This window comes from Capra hircus, chromosome 2 (genome assembly GCF_001704415.2).
Source record: "Capra hircus breed San Clemente chromosome 2, ASM170441v1, whole genome shotgun sequence".
In the NCBI taxonomy this organism is placed as follows: Eukaryota; Metazoa; Chordata; class Mammalia; order Artiodactyla; family Bovidae; genus Capra; species Capra hircus.
Window position 1 is genome coordinate 64,290,631 of NC_030809.1, and position 17,128 is coordinate 64,307,758.

The 17,128-nt window shown below is 39.9% G+C and overlaps 1 protein-coding gene across 3 annotated transcripts in view; it reads right to left on the reverse strand.

Annotated features, from left to right (window-relative positions):
- Positions 1-17,128, reverse strand: part of EPB41L5 (erythrocyte membrane protein band 4.1 like 5) — a 166,129-nt gene that overhangs the window by 69,782 nt on the left and 79,219 nt on the right. Inside the window, exon 17 of one of the 3 annotated variants that reach the window (XM_018061739.1) lies at positions 12,237-16,034. The exons of the other annotated variants lie outside the window; for them this stretch is intronic. Coding sequence (XP_017917228.1) covers positions 15,854-16,034 — 181 coding nt within the window. The 3' untranslated portion in view covers positions 12,237-15,853. Of the gene's footprint in view, positions 1-12,236; positions 16,035-17,128 lie in introns of those variants that run through there. 3 annotated transcript variants of the gene reach the window in all.

Genomic DNA, 17,128 nt, shown 5'->3' on the forward strand with positions numbered 1-17,128 from the left:
CGTGCTTTTGGTATCACATCTAAAACACCATTGCTGAGCCCATGGTCACAAAGATCTGCTCCCATGTTCTCCTCTAGGGTTTTCACAGCTCTAGCTATTAACTTTAGGCTTATGATCCATTTGGAGTTCACTGTCTATATGATGTGAGGTAAGGGTCCAATTTCATTCCTTTGTATGTGGATATCCAGTTATCTTAGCACCATAACGAATTTTTAAAAAACTAGCGTTGACATAACTGGAAAGTCATCTGGAAATGAATAAAACAGACTCATTATTCACACCTAGTAATGAGGCAATTCTAAGTGGATCTGAGATTCAAATATATATTTTAAGAAAATGAAAGCATAGAAGTGCCAGAAACAAAAATGGCTAAATTCTTCTAAAATGTGGCAGGGGGAAAATTTTCCTATTAAAATCCAGAAACTGCTGAAGAAAGAGATAGATTTGCTTACATAAAAATTTAAAACTTATTAAAAGCAAAATAAAAAGACAAATGACTAATTGAAAAGGTACTTGCAATTAGTATTACGAGTTAGTTACAGATATCATGTGTGTGTGTGCGAGCATGCATGTCCAACTCTTTGCAACCCCATGGACTGCAGCCTGCCAGGCTCCTCTGACCATGAAATTTTTCAGGCAAGAATACTGGAGCAGGTTGCCATTGCCCACATAAAGCTAATATCCTTAATATTCATCAAAAACTTGTTAAAAATAGAAAAGAAAAAGGGACACTACAGATAAAAAGTCAATTCACAAAAAAATATGCAAAAGACTAGTAAACATATAAAAATATGCTCATAAATAGAGAAATCTAAATTAAAACTACACTGAACATATCCATCATTAATCCTGATTATACTGTTGGTGCCACAGGTGTCTAAGTGCCAAAACTTATCAAACACTTTCAGTTCAGTTGCTCAGTCATGTCTCACTCTTTGCGACCCCTCAGACTGCAGCATGCCAGGCCTCCCTGTCCATCAACAACTCCTGGAGTTTACCTAAACTCATGTCCATTGAGTCAGTGATGCCATCCAACTATCTCATCCTTTACATAAATGTATTTTACTGTATGTCAGAGTACATCAGTAAAGCTGTAAGAAAAAAATATACTTCATCTGCAATGAAAGGGAATATGGCATCATCTAGAAAATGAAAATGTGTTTACCAAGAATGCCAGAAATGGAGAAAAGAAAAAAAGGAATTAATGCAAGTGAATTTTAAGCATCATACTGGAACTATTTACTCTTAGCCTGGGGAGGAAGAACTGTGAAGAAATACTGAACTGTACTTAGTAGGCTTGCTGTTGATGGTGATACGAATATAGCAACTCTGAAACCATGCAGCATCTACAGCATGACTGGGTGAACACAGAGGTATCCTTGCTAAGTCAGGTTTTTCACCAGGAGAGACGGGAGATGGAAATAAGGAACCTGGATGGCAGAGAAGAGCCCAAGGTACTAGACTGGGGTTAGGAGTACCTGAATGTATTTGCGATTTCAACATTCTGTTGTTTGTTGTCCAGTTGCTAAGCTGTGTCTGACTCTTTGCAACTCCACAGACTATAGCTTCCCAGGCAAAAATACTGGAGTTGGTTGCCCTTTCCTTCTCCAGAGGATCTTCCGGACCCAGGTGTTGAACCCACATTTCTTGCACTAGCAAGCAGATTCTTTACCACTGAGCCACCTACGAAGCCCTACATTAGTTTTTTAACTATCCACTGGTTAGTGACATTTATATCAGCAACAAACATAAGCAGTACCCAGATCTTGGCTCCTAAACATCATTTTAACTTATAGGAATCAGGGCTCTTAAATAAATGGCTGATTTCAGGCCTAAGGCAAGGAAAGTGTAAGATGAATATGGAAACTCTTATGCTGAAAAATAAGAAAGCAGTTAAAAAGTGGGAGGACAGGTTAAGAGGTACAGGATGCAGTGTATAGGGTCTCATTGGCCAAATGTGGGACAGTTCTTTGGACTTCCTTGGTAGCTCAGTTGGTAAAGAATCCGCCTGCAATGCAGGAGACCCTGGTTCAATTTCTGAGTCGGGAAGATCCCCTGAAGAAGTGATAAGCTACCCACTTCAGTATTCACGGGCTTCCCTGGTGACTCGGCTGGTAAAGAATCTACCTGCAATGCAGGAGACCTGGGTTCAATCCCTGGGTTGGGAAGATCCCTGGGACAGTTCTGACTCTCAAAAGCAGTAGCAGTAAGTGGCATATACACACTAGGTAGCGCTAGTGGTAAAGAACTCACCCGCCAAGGCAGGAGACATGAGACATGTCAGTCCCTGGGTGGGGAAGAGGCTCTGGAAGAGGGCACGGCATGCCACTCCAGTATTTTTGCCTGGAAAATCCATGCACAGAGGAGCCTGGCAGGCTACGGTCCACAGGGTCACAAAGAGTCAGACATGACTGAAGCCACTTAGCATGCATTTATAAAATGGATAACTAATGAGAACCTACTATGTAGCTCAAGGAACTGTTACTCAATGGTCTGTGGTGACCTATATGGGAAGGAAATCCAAAAAAGAGGGAATATACATATACACATAGCTGATTTACTCTGCTGTACAGCAGAAACACAACACTGTAAAGCAACCCTACTTCAATAAAAATTAATTAAAACAAGAAATAACAATGTTCATGGATAACTGAATTAAAACCAAATAAGAGTATCCTTGAATCCGTGTGTAAGTAGAGAGATAAAAGTTCTTCCCGTAGAGTACTAATTGGTTTAGAATGATGGTTAGCAGGTCGCCATTTCTAACAACTGTAATAAGTCATTTTCACCATTAGGTGCAAGTTTGTTGGGAAAGGGAATATTTACACAAAGTATCTGACATTTTTTCAATTACAAAGGAAAATAACCTTACACAAGGAATTTCATAACTTTCCAATTACCATAAAAAAAAAAGAACTTCCTTAGTGCAAAGACATACTTTAACCAAGTGAAGTAACACTATCAGTAATGGACAGAGTGATGTCAAGTATCCTGTGACATGATCCACTAAATTTTCTTGCCAAAAATGCCTAACTTGAATAGTGAGTAAACAGTTAAATCCAAATTAGGGACATTATATGAAACAATAACTTTGTACTACTTAGGAATACTAATGTTATGAAAGATAAACAGAGGCCAAGGAACTGCTGCAGATTAAGATGCTCAAGAATCAACACAACACTGATGTAGAATCCTGAGTCGGACCACAGAAGTTGCTCTGAGACAGTGTGAGGACACTGAGGAAGCCTGAATGGGGACCGTGTGTGTTACACTCGATTCCCTGGATGCATATGGTAAGCGCTTTGTACATAGACCATAGAAAATAATGTTATCATTCTAAAAAAATATACCTGCTGAAGAATTTGGGTGGGAAGGCTCAAAATCTATGGAAATTAACTCTTGGCTGGTCAGGAAAAAAAATCTAGCCTTGCCTTAGATTTCCCTACCACAAAGTATTCTAAGAGTGTTATCATAAAAATAAGAAAAAAGAAAAATAAAAAGAGCACGTAAGAATACATCCCTCCCCTACTTAAAATCCACCATAGGCTCCCCAGTACACGTGGAATAAAATCCAAATTCAGTCCAGTTGCTCAGTCGTGTCCAACTCTTTGTGACCCCATGGACTGCAGCACGCCAGGCTTCCCTGTCCATCACCAACTCCCCGAGTTTACTCAAACTCATGTCCATTGATTATTGTCCCTGATATACAAGGTCCCACCTGCCTGGTCCCCTGCCTAGCGCCCTCAGAACCTTTATCACACCAGCGTCTTCCTTACTTATGCTCCATCCACTTTCCTTTCTACCCTCAAAAGGCAACTCAAAGGAAGGCCCCTGTGCCAAGAATAACTGCCCGAGTTATTCCTCTTCTGGATGGCTGATCCTTACACGTGTCAACTGAAGCATCTCCTCAAACGCCTGCCTGTCCCTCCCCCTACAGTCACTCACACTGACATTACCTTATTTTCCTCACATTTACTACTACTGAAACCCCAGCACCTTCATCTGTTTGTTTAACAACTATCAGTCTCCTTCACTAGAATGTACGTGTCGTGAGTAGGAATTTATGTCTTTCTTGCTCACTACTGTTTTCTAAAATACAGGCCAGTGACTATATACAGCAGGTACTCAACAACCAGTCACTGAATAACTGAGTTATTAACTTCTATGTGTACCAAGACACAAACTATAGTTTAATGATAATGAAAATCCTCATGAAATCTCAAATGTTCATTTAGGAGCCATTCAAAACAGAACAGTCCAAAATAAAATAGTATAACTTTAAATGGTTAGTACTAAGGAGGAAAAGTTATGAGCAACCTAGACAGCATATTGAAAAGCAGAGACATTACTTGGCTGACTAAGGTCCGTCTAGTCAAGGCTATGGTTTTTCCAGTGGTCATGTATGGATGTGAGAGTTGGACTGTGAAGAAGGCTGAGCGCCAAAGAATTGATGCTTTTGAACTGTGGTGTTGGAGAAGACTCTTGAGAGTCCCTTGGACTGCAAGGAGATCCATCCAGTCCATTCTGAAGGAGATCAGCCCTGGGATTTCTTTGGAAGGAATGATGCTAAAGCTGAAACGCCAGTACTTTGGCCACCTCATGCAAAGAGTTGACTCATTGGAAAAGACTCTGATGCTGGGAGGGATTGGGGGCAGGAGGAGAAGGGGACGACTGAGGATGAGATGGCTGGATGGCATCACTGACTCGATGGACGTGAGTCTGAGTGAACTCCGAGAGTTGGTGATGGACAGGGAGTCCTGGCGTGCTGCGATTCATGGGGTCGCAAAGAGTCGGACACGACTGAGCAACTGAACTGAACTGAAGGAGGAAAAAGGAAAGAAAAAATGAGGTCAACTTTCTATAGTGTAAACACACCATCACCAGGTCAGGAGACATACAAAAACAACACTCCACACATCCCCTCTGACTCCCAATCTATTTCATTTCAAGGTAAAAGAGGGGTTACGGAGGACAGAACGTGTAAAGGGGAGAGGGATTAAAAGCAGCACACCCACTGTGAGTGACCTCAGCAACGTTTTCAATCTTTTCCAAACTTTGTCTCAAAACAAAGCCAAAACGGTAATAGAATTCATTCCCCGCCCCCCCATCTTCTATTAAAACTGTGGTTGATACACCTGAGTCACAAAGATTCTGAGCAAACAATCTTTCCTCACTCACCACCACACCCCTGCCTTTGAGTACAGGCTGTGGTTTATCTCAAGGATGCTTGTGTGGGTTACTGCGATTTTAATAGTTAACTTCAGATAAAACACCTCTCCTGACTGAAGCCTGTCTGAAAAAACCATGTGAGGATTTATCTCATTTTTTGATAACTTGTTACAGGGCTTACCCCTAACCACCCAAACAGGCTCACTGCAGTCTCTTTTCTCAAGGGAAAATACACATGTCATTCAAACAGAATATTCTTACTGCCCTTCATCCAGAAAGATGAATTTAACTGTCCCACTGCAACTCACAAATAGACAGGATTACCATCTACAAATAGGCAAGGTTCAACAGGGAATTTTTTAAAATGTAATTATATAAAAGTGAGTAATTCATCCCTGAGCATCCCATCTTCTGTAGATGTAAACTACAAACTTTTTATTCTCTCTAAAACAGAGAAACAACTAACTGGACTGGAATAAGAGTTGTTCATACACTGAAGACTTATTTAATGTAAATGTCACTGTGCACTATTTTCACTCTGTACATTCTGTCTCACGTACGTAGATAGGGACAAACACAGACAATGCACCAGGACATTCAAGCAAAATGTCAGTTCTTTGAAAAAACTTAATAAATCAGATTTGCCTCCAGGGAAATTAAAAAAAAAACAAACCACAAACAAAAAAGGAGACAAAATTTCAGAAGCTATAGGTAAGTAAGATTATTATAGCCAATTTTTAAAATGGGCAAGGACGTGAATAGACACATCTTCAAAGAAATATGCAAATGGCCAGTATGTTTACAAAAATTCCAACATCATTAGCCTCCTGAAAACGCAAATCAAAGTCACAAGGAGATATATCACTCTCACAACTACTGGGATGGCTGTAATGAAAATGTCACGTAAACTGGTACAACTGCTTTGGAAAACAATTTAGCAGTTCAAAACATTAAACACAGTTACCATATGACTGGGCAATTTCACTCCTATCTATGTGCATGCCTGAAAGGAATGCACATAGATATTTATTAAAAAAAGAAGAAAAGTTCTTCTTTAAGGAAGAAAATTAAAGTTCCAGGCTGCCAAAAGGTAGAAACCCAATGTCCACCAACTGATGAACGAAATGCTGTATACTATATAAGGGAATTTATTGAGCCGTTGAAAGGAATCAAATACTGATATAGGCTACCACATAGATGAGTCTTAGAAACACTGTGCTAAGTGAAAGAAGCCAGACACAAGAGGTCACGTATTGTACGAGTCTATTTATAGGAAATGCCCAGAATGAGCAAATCCAGAGACTGAAGAAGCAGATTAGTGCTTGCAGGCCTGGGGGAGAGAAGAGTGGGCAGTAACTGCTAACAGGTGAGAGTTTCCCTGGAAGATGATGAAAACATTCTGGAATTTGAGAAGTGGTGATGGCTGTAACACTTCTGTGAATACACTTAAGTCTGTAAACACAAGTGAGATGTTACACTTTCACTGTGCGGCTTCTGGCAATGTTGCTGCACACATCCGTTCTTCAACATACACAAAGGAATATGCAAGGGCATTATCACATTTATCCACCTCCTTCCTTTTCATGGACACTTACCTGAATACACTGAAGCAATCGGTCTTCTTCCCCGTGACATTTTAATCTGTATTTACTTATTCAAAGTAGTACATGCTAGCTAAGAAAACCAATGTCTCCTTCACCCCACTCTCTGAAAATTCACTCTTTATCCAGGTGCATTTTCCATGCACCTTACAGACAGACACAAGGCTTGGTGGCTTTTAGAGAAGTGGGGACACACCTCAAGGAGCCACTTCACTAGAGGTTGTTAACAATGTAGCACTGACACACTCCATTAAGCAGCTCCTGTAGATTTTCCTCATTTCTTAACAATTACAGTATGGATACAGCATGACTTAATTATCCCAATCTCCCACCAACTGACATTCACTCTTCACAATGCCTCCAGAGTGCACTTTCTAAAGAAATACAGGCCTCACAGAGTTTTTCACTGTGATGGAGCAAGTCAGCATAGCAGACACCAAGTCTGGGGCCTAAGACTAACCTGAGTCCGAAGCTCAGCCATACCCTCTACTAGCAACATGGCTTTGGAGAAGTTACACACTCTCATCGTGCCTGATTTCTTCACTGGTCTAAACGTCTTACAGATTTGTATTAGAATTCAGTGATTTGCTGGGAAAATGATAACTGCCGTTAACTCCAGAATGAGGCCAGGCACAGAAGCACTCAAATGTCAGTTTGTCATTATTACTAAACATCCTCATGAATTCTTGTACTAACTACTCAAACCCCATTCATCACTCTTTGTAACTTGCCCTGAAAGAAAGTGAAAGTTGCTCAGTCATGTCCAGCACTTTGCAACCCCATGGATTATAGCCTGCCAGGCTCCTCTGTCTATGGACTTCTCCAGGCAAGAATACTGGAGTGGGTAGCCATTCTCCTCTCCAGGGGATCTTCTCCAACTCAGGGATGGAAACCAGGTCTCCCACATTGCAGGCAGATCGTTTACTATCTGAGCCACCAGCATAACTTGCCTATGCTACCTTAAAATTTTCTTTTGCTACAGTCCTCTGGTCCACAAGTGTTCCTGCTTCTATGTGTCCCTCAAAATCTGATGTAAATGTTAGGAAGCCTTCTTTAGCTTCAAACTTACCTAACTTCCACAACCTTATTTACTTAAAGATTTTGCACTTGTACATTATTTGTAAATCTGCTCTTCTCCATAACTAGAGTGTAAACATCTTGAAGCCAGGAACATCATTTTGACTATCCCTTCATCATCAAGTGTGACAAGCCATCAGCTACTGTTTACGGAGTGCTGAGCCCAGGACTGCTCCAGGGATGGGGGAGTACACAAAACGCTTTCCCTTGACAGAGCTGACATTCTATTAAAGGATGTAAAGATGACAAAAAAGAAAACATACCCAAAAAATGAAGAAAGAAAAGAAAACATATATGTAAGATGAAACAAAGAGAAAAAAAATGAGCAAGGTAATGGGACACAAAATGCCAAGAAGGTTGGGGGCCCATTATTATTTTACAGAGGTCAGCAATGTTCTCTGGCAAGAAGCCTGAAGGTGTCAGAATGAACCACAGGAGATTCAAGGAAGGACTATCTAGGCAGAGGTAAAGTGCAGAAATCCAGAGATGGAAAATGCAGAGTACGTCTGATCAAGTCTTTGGAGGAAGGTGAGCAAAGTCAAGGAGTAGGAAAAATTATTTTTGTCAACATGTAGATTTGGGGTTTTAGTCTGAGATGAGGACCTTGGAAGGCCTGAGCAGAAGCAGAACATGATATAGTCTAAACTACAATTAATGGGGAGTATGAGACAGAAAGGCGCCAAGGGCGACGGGAGACCAGGTTAAGACAAATTATATGGAAACAGGGCAGAAGCAGTCAACAGTGACAAGCAAACTCTGGATACAGAGTCAGAACTGGCAGAATTTATTGACTGATGAGAAACAGGAGGAGCCAAGACGGTGACAAGGTGCTGAGATCTAAGCCAGCGCTTCCCGTGCCTCAGTATGAGTAGCATCTCCAGGAGAGCATGTGAAACAGCACTGGGCCTCACTGGGGCCAGCCCATCTGGACACAGCAGGGCAGGCCGAGCACAGATGCTCTGACAGAGAGACATCAGTCCACCATCAGATTGCAGGATGCACAGGAGCTCACTTCCCATAGCCCGTCTTCTCAGTGAGCAGGAAGCAAGGCCATGACCTGAGACCGAGTGAACGAGAAGCAAGGAGATGGTGGAGGTTACTGCCGCCAAGTGGGAAATTCGACAGATGCAGGAAACGTGACAGGATTTCAGCAGCGTTCAAGGTCTGAAACTTGAGCTCAATAGCCAACATTTAAAGTGAGACCATTTAATGATAGGGCATTTCACATTTTCCATCCAAATGCAGAGAACAGAATTGGATTTGCCCAGGATTAGACCCAGAGTTTAGCTAGATGTGTACAATTGGCAGGGGTGACGGGGTGGGGCTTCCCTGGTGGCTCCATGGTAAAGAATCCACCTGCCAATGCAGGAGTCGTGGGTTTGAGCCCTGGGTTGGGAAGATCCCATGGAGAAGGAAATGGCAACCCACTCCAGTATTCTTGCCTAGGAAATCCCAGAGAAGTCTGGCAGGCTACACAGTCCATGGGGTCGAAAAAGAGTTGGGCACAACTAAGCAACTAAATAGCACAAGTACATCAGGGGAAGGATCATGCAAAGTGACTGTGTGTGAGGAAGAGAAAGGAGGTGGTGTTCTGGTAGATATTCAGCAAATGCTGAGGTGAATCAGAAAAGACGACAGCGATACGAGATCCCCAATATCTTTCACTTAAAACCCTGCAGTAATGGCCCCAGGTCTCTTCACCAAATCCAAACTCCTCCAACTGCCAGTCCATGTCTTTCCAACCCATTCAAGCACTGGTTGTTGCTACTGCTCCAACATAACTGGTGTTTCAGCCACAGAGTCAATCTGCAAACCCTCTGGTACCAAGGCTTCCCAGGACTCTGCTGGAAGAAGTTGGTCCCCAACCAGAAAGAATTAACACAAGTTGTTAAAAATGAGTCTTCTCTCCAAACTAGCAGAAGTGAAGTGAAAGTCGCTCAGTGGTGTCTGACTTTGCGACACCAAGGACTGTATCAGTCACTCAATCTTGTCCGATTCTTTGTGACCCCATGAACCACAGCACGTCAGGCCTCCCTGTCCATCACCAACTCCTGGAGTCCATCCAAACCCATGTCCACTGAGTCAGTGATGCCATCCAACCATTTCATCCTCTGTCATCCCCTTGTCCTTTTGCCTCAATCTTTCCCAGCATCAGGGTCTTTTCAAATCAGTCAGCTCTTTGCATCACGTGCCCAAAGTACTGGAGTTTCAGCTTCACCATCAGTCCTACCAATGAACACCTAAGGACTCATCTCCTTTAGAATGGACTGGTTGGATCTCCCTGCAATCCAAGGGACTCTCAAGAGTCTTCTCCAATACCACAGTTCAAAAGCATCAGTTCTTTGGGGCTCAGCTTTATAGTCCAACTCTCACATCCATACATGACCACTGGAAAAACCATAGCCTTGACTAGATGGACCTTTATTGACAAAGTAATGTTCCTGCTTTTAAATATGCTGTCTAGGTTGGTCATAACTTTCCTTCCAAGGAGAAAGCGTCTTTTAATTTCATGGCTGCAGTCACCATCTGCAGTGATTTTGGAGCCCCGAAAAATAAAGTCCGACACTGTTTCCCCATCTATTTCCCATGAAGTGATGGGACCGGATGCCATGATCTTCGTTTCCTGAATGTTGAGCTTTAAGCCAACTTTTTCACTCTCCTCTTTCACTTTCATCAAGAGGCTCTTAAGTTCCTCTTCACTTTCTGCCATAAGGGTGGTGTCCTCTGTGTATCTGACGTTACTGATATTTCTCCCGACAATCTTGATTCCAGCTTGTGCTTCCTCCAGCCCAGCTTTTCTCATGATGTACTCTGCATATAAGTTAAATAAGCACGGTGACAATATACAGCCTTGACATACTCCTTTTCCTATTTGGAACCAGTCTGTTGTTCCATATCCAGTTCTAACTGTATAGTCCATGGAATTCTCCAGGCCAGAATACTGTAGTGGGTAGCCTTTCCCTTCTCCAGGGGAATCTTCCCAACCCAGGGATCGAACCCAGGTTTCCCATATTGCAGGCAGATTCTTTACTAGCTGAGCCACAAGGGAAGTCCAAAGTAGCAAGCCTGCAATTAAATAATCACTGAAACTAATGGCTGGGCTTCAACTCTAACTTTGCTGTAGGAAATTCTTCTGTGTAGTAATATAGATTCTGATGGTATTTACATGCTGGGTGTGTCCACAGTTCTCTGGATGTCCCTCTAACTAGCTCCACAAGAAAAACCAAGGTAGCATCTGTCTTCCTATATCATCTCACCTTTCATTCTTTTCTTTTGTTCCATCGCTAATAATTTAAATAGTTTCCATTATATATTAACAATAATCAGTTGTGTCCGTAGATCAAGCCTTTATTAAGAAATCTGCAACTTCTTACAAATCCTAATCATATTCTGGTATATACCTTGTTTTTAACATATTAAAGTTAGTTAAAGACAAACAAACAAGAATTCCTTTGACAACAAGAAATGAGGTCTGTAGCTGCAAAACCTGTTTTCAAGAGGAGGAGGTATAGGTTTGTTACACCACCAAGGGAGGCTCCAGTCACACTCCTTAGAGAATGTTGTTCACTGAGTCAGGTATCTCTTCCCATGCCAGTGTAAACAAAATGCTGGCCAGCTGTCAGGAGCAAAACAGAAGAAGTTCACTCAAGCACCATCACTCAGAATTAAGGCCATGGCTTGCTGTTAGGAGAAGAGAGGCTTATGTAATCTTCTAAAAACAAAAACTCTGTGAGAACAATTTCTTCACGAAAAAGAGCGACACTTATTTTTCCACTTCGGCATAAGTAATAAAATATATCATTAAAACTTTTTTTTCCTTTCTGCAATCTCTTTTGAAATTTTCTCTTCTCTAATTTCGCTCATTATCTGAGGCTCATATGATCCTCCCATCAGCGCAAAGAGCTCAAAAGAGCTAGAGTGTTACAAATTAGCAGAGGTCAAGAATTGAAGAAAGAACTGAAGTCATATAACACATTTTCCACATGTCTGTGCCCTAGTATCTTTACCATCGAGGTAAATGCCAGCTGAGCAAGACAGAATTCTCACAGTGATTTCATGTGACTAAAGTAAAAGTTAATTTATATGAAGAGAGGAGGAGAAAGATTTATGTTCTTGAAAAGGAGAAGCTGAGGAAGAACACCATACCTAAATTCACATGATTTGCAACATCTAGAAAAGGTCTGACAAATCACATTTTATGCATGAGACAGAGGCACATGGAGAGAGGGACTTCCCCACCACAGACGTATCTTCACATTCTGTCCCTTACATAAAAGCATCTCACATGCAAGCAATTCACAGCAATTCTGGAAGCAAGGTATAACTGATAATGTGGTATGATGTATATTAAAATTAAGAAGTATGTGGGGGTAAAGAGATTAAATGTCATTGGCACAAGATGATTTTATTTCTCCAAATCCATATAAGTCCTATATACCATGGATATAAAATAAATTAATGCAATGTGATATTTTCAAACTCAATATTCAAAGCTCAGCACACAAAACATAATGGTCTTTCAAAGCAGTTAATGATGATTTACAAATGAAGAGTTTGCTCCAACCAAGAGAGAGCACTGTGGTTTAAGTGCTGACCACTCCACCATCAGAGCACATGGCCGTAACACAGGACAACCATCTTCCCACTTCTCTCAGTTTACATCTGTGAATATGCACAGAAAGGGGACCAAAGCAGAGGGGATCAAAGTGTCTTCTTATGCCTATAAAGCCAGTCATTTCATAATACTCTTCTTCCTCCTCAAACCCCAAACACTAGAGCCCTCCACTCCTTACCCTTTCATCTATTTTCCTATTTGGCAAGACAGAAAGATGAAACACGGGATATCAAGACACATGAAAGTTATAAGCAAGGTTACTAAACAAAATTATTTTTTAGCAAATCAACAAATATGAAAAAATCTAGTACATAGGAGAAACTCCCATAATTAAGGCTCAGCTAATGATTTTATCCCATGAAATAAGCTGCCTCCCTGTCCTCCATTCAGGACAAACATAAGCTGTACAACCCTTACATGTTTACATGGCACCTTCTACATCCTGAACAATTTTAACAATAAAGAATGATACAAATGTCATGAATACCAATAGCTCCTGAGTCAACACTTTAAATAAAAGAGCCCCCACTTTAAAATGATCTAAATTATACTGATATTACAATATTTGTACATGGGTTGCTTTTTAAAATAGAAACATATAAGTTTTTCTCTGTAAAGTTTTTCTCTGTAAAATTACAGACACATATATAATAGGATAAAGTTTTTTTTCTCTGTAATATACAGACATATATAATAGGATAAAGTTCGTTTTTCTCTGTAAGTTCATCTAAAAGTGTATGTGTGATTACCCTATCAAGATCAGAAATATTAGCCTATACTCAAGAGATAGGTAAATGCCTCAGAAGTGCTTTTACCATCGAAAGAAATAATGATCTTAAGCGCATTTATTTTCATGCATCGGTGTGTAAAGGTCACTTCGCTATCTTTGCTGTTTCTATAAAAATGCAGCTGACATAAAACCAACTTAATTCAAGATGTTAAAATTAGTTAAACAAAATTAGCCAAAGCCCTGAAGTTGAATCACATGATCTTGGTGTTCTGGGCTGATGGATCTCTCTCATCAAAAGGAGAGTCAACAGCCAAGTAAGGTGCTTCTGGAGTGTATTAGGTCCCCAATCAATGACGTAGGATCACTGACCTTTTAGACAGAATAAAATGCAGAGTATAAAAAGGTTGGTGACAATTTATTTAATTTAGGTTGAGCTGCTATTAAACTCTTCATACCTCTGAAAACAATTTGTATATCCATCTTGAAAATATCAGCAGGAAATATTCCCAGCATTTGCACTCTGAGATCCTGGAGCACGGGAACTTGTATGAAGTAGAAGGTTTGAGTCTGCGACCATTCAGCCTTAGCCCTTCATTCCCCTACCCTTTGCTACCTTCTTGCCCCGTCACCCCTCCAACCCAGTCTCTATCAGCAGGAATTTACAATTATGATCCTCCCACTGCTGCAAAGAGCTATTTTATAACAATGTTTTCAAACAAAGGAAAACCATGTGATTCTTCCATTATTTAAATGTAACAATATTAAATTAAATTCCAAGTACAGAAATGACCACTTTTACTATAAACAGAAGAGTTTATTCTTCAATCACAATCCTTCTATACTTCCCCAAGTTAAGATTCTGGGTAAGACGAATATGAGGCATTATATCCAGAGTTCAGACTTTAAGATTAATTTTAAAGTGAGAGAAGTCAATCCTTAGGACTTTATAAGAGGCCAGAAAGCTCTGTTGATATTATGCCTCTTTTTGGTTTCTATTATAAAAATAGTAAGGTTTTAATCATATTCATACCCATGAAATCTTTTCTTAAATGGAACAAATCAGAGTTTCTGTGCTTAAAATGTTATGATTCAAATTCCCTTAAAAAAAAAAAATCACCACTGACAATAAGAATGTGAGCTATGTAAAATCTAGCAGAATCATGAGAGGTACACATTTGTGGCCATGTTTAAGCATGCTATGATGACAGCCTTCCAGAGTTCTCAGCTGGGCTATTTAAGGTATGTATCTGCTCATATGTAGATACATTAAAGAATACTTATATATGACTTAATAACTTCAGATTGAAACCTGCCTATAAATTAAATTTCCTAAATATTACTTACTTCTGATTTATGTATTCCATTGACAAGCTGTATTATATCTGCAACCAAGAACCCACTAATATAAGGCCCTCTGAAACTTCACCTTCATCTAGCAGAGACAGTAAGACTGACCACTGAGGTGAGCAGAATGGTACACAGGTTATGTTATTTTTAATTAAATCTTCATTATCTTGATGTATTATGAATTCTCAGACTATAAAATGACTCTCTTTCTTTATATATATATATATATATGTTAAACATTTAAAAGTTTTGTTAAAATTTTTTAAACTCTAAAAAGACAAAAGATATTCTTCCCTTTACATCATTTCTCATTACATCAGAAATATATTTCTTCCACTTAATTTGCCTCTATGAGTTAAATCAAAGAGCACAGACAATTACATTCTGAAATTCATAAAGGACCAAAAATAATAACATATGCAAAAAGTGATTAAAAGTGATATGCATTAAGTATTAAAAGTGATATAGTTTTGGTTTCAGAATTTTATTTTAGAGGTTGTGCAAGGCCAGATTACGAGCCTGTTTGCAAACCTGGGAAATCTATCAGGTGCATGAGATAAAAGAGAAAAGGCAAAAGGCAAAAGTAAATACATGTTCCATTTGTACAACCATTCAGTAGTAATATAACCATTCAGCTCACCATTGATTAATCAGTTAATCATGCAAAAGTAAGCATTCAGACTCCTCTCTTTACATGAGGCACACTATAGTGATTTCTAGACCTTCTGTTAGTTTAAAATACTTGTGTTTATTAAAAAGTAAGTTTTAAATTTAATATTACAGTAATTAAATTATAGAACCTCAGGCACTCAACTGAAATTAAGACTTAGGTCACTTCAGAAGTATTAAAAATAGTGTGCAAGAGTGGTCTATAAAAGTATCACCAGAGGCTGATCCACCCGGCCTGGACATGCTCCCTTTTGTGTGTATTTTCAGTGGGACTGGTTCTTCTCACTTCCATCTACTGGTACTGCATGGAGGTTGGGGTGATAATGGGCAGCTTATTCATAAACACAAATCTTCTCCTGAAACATCTTCTAAGTGATGTGTTAACATGTTAAAATCACGAAATATCTTCCCCAAATACCCTCTGCAACACAAAAATATTTGTCACTATCATTGAAGGCATATAGCTTCTTCAGATCCTTTTCCCTTTCACAGAAGATTTCAATTACAAACAATACTACCCAATGAGTGATTCAGTATAAAATATCTTCTCCCCAATTTTCTTAATGTGATTGATCCTCTATAAACTCTAGAAATGTATACCGTCAACTTGCACAACAGAGTCCCAGTGCCCAAGAGGCTCAACACTCATATGTCAGTCATGGCTGCAGGGCCAGGAAAATGAGCGTTCTGCTGGGCTCCTGCATTCTTCACATTGTGCTCATGGACAAAGGCAGGATAGTTTCTAGGTGCAGGATGGGGTGGGGACAAGGCCCTTGTGTCCCACTGGTTTCCACCACGTTGAGAGCGATCACCGGCAGCCGAGAGCCTGGATGGTTGGAGTGGGAGGGGAGCACAGTTAGTCAACAGGAGAAGATGAAGGTGTAAGAGGTAATAAAGAAGGCCATGTGACCAGCATGCACCACTGCTACGAGCAGTTACCAGCATCTACTCCATGCAATGAGAACATCCAAGAACAACAAATGGGGAGATCCACAAAGTTACATGTAGTGGAAAATGGTAATATGGAAATATGTACAAGTAATCAGAGTCAGGTGAATTAAATAAAGAAGACATTTCACAGATAGCAAGACACTCTGTGATAGGAATAACATCCCCGATATTCCTATCAAAATCAAAGGCAGAAAAGCTGCCTGAGGTCCTAATGAGAAGAAAAAATGCTTATAATCTACTTCATTCAAGTATCTGAAAGGACAATTTTATGTAAGGACAAAGCCACATACAGCAAAGGGCAATTGTGAAAAGTTATTTCACAAATCAAGTGGCATAAAACTGAAGTCCAGGAAACAAAATTCAGAAAGAACATTGAAAAAAAAAAAATCTGCCCTCACAGAGGCTGTGTAATTGGCCATCAATGTTTCCAATTAACAATGGAGAAACACTGTTCCTTCTACAGTGAATGAAATTCAACAGGTACAGATAATGTGATGAGAAAAAGCTCCTCCAAGAAAGTGTTAGTGCCTTTTATCACAAGCGCTATAAACAAACATATGAAAGTAAGAGAGTGAAACATGCAAAGAAGCAGTTTCTGATTAGAAATGATCAGAGTCCTCCAGTAGAAAGAACACATTTGCCAGAGTTCTGTGCATGACCAAAAGGGCAGCACACATTTAAGGTAACTACAAAGGGAAAAAATCACCCCAATTATAAAAATGTCTAAGGACATTCTATTCAACTAGGGCATGCATCTTCACCTTTCTTCCTTAAGGAAACTGAAAATAAATTAGCTAAAAGGATTTTCAGAACAAATTTGGAAGCCTTTTTGGTTTTTTTTAAACAATAAAATTATCATCTTTCCTTCAACTGCAATACAAGCTGTTCATCAGATCTAACCCAGAAAACTCATAGCCCTCAATCTAGGGTCTCTAAAAATTTAGAAAATTAGGTTTATATTCTCCCCTA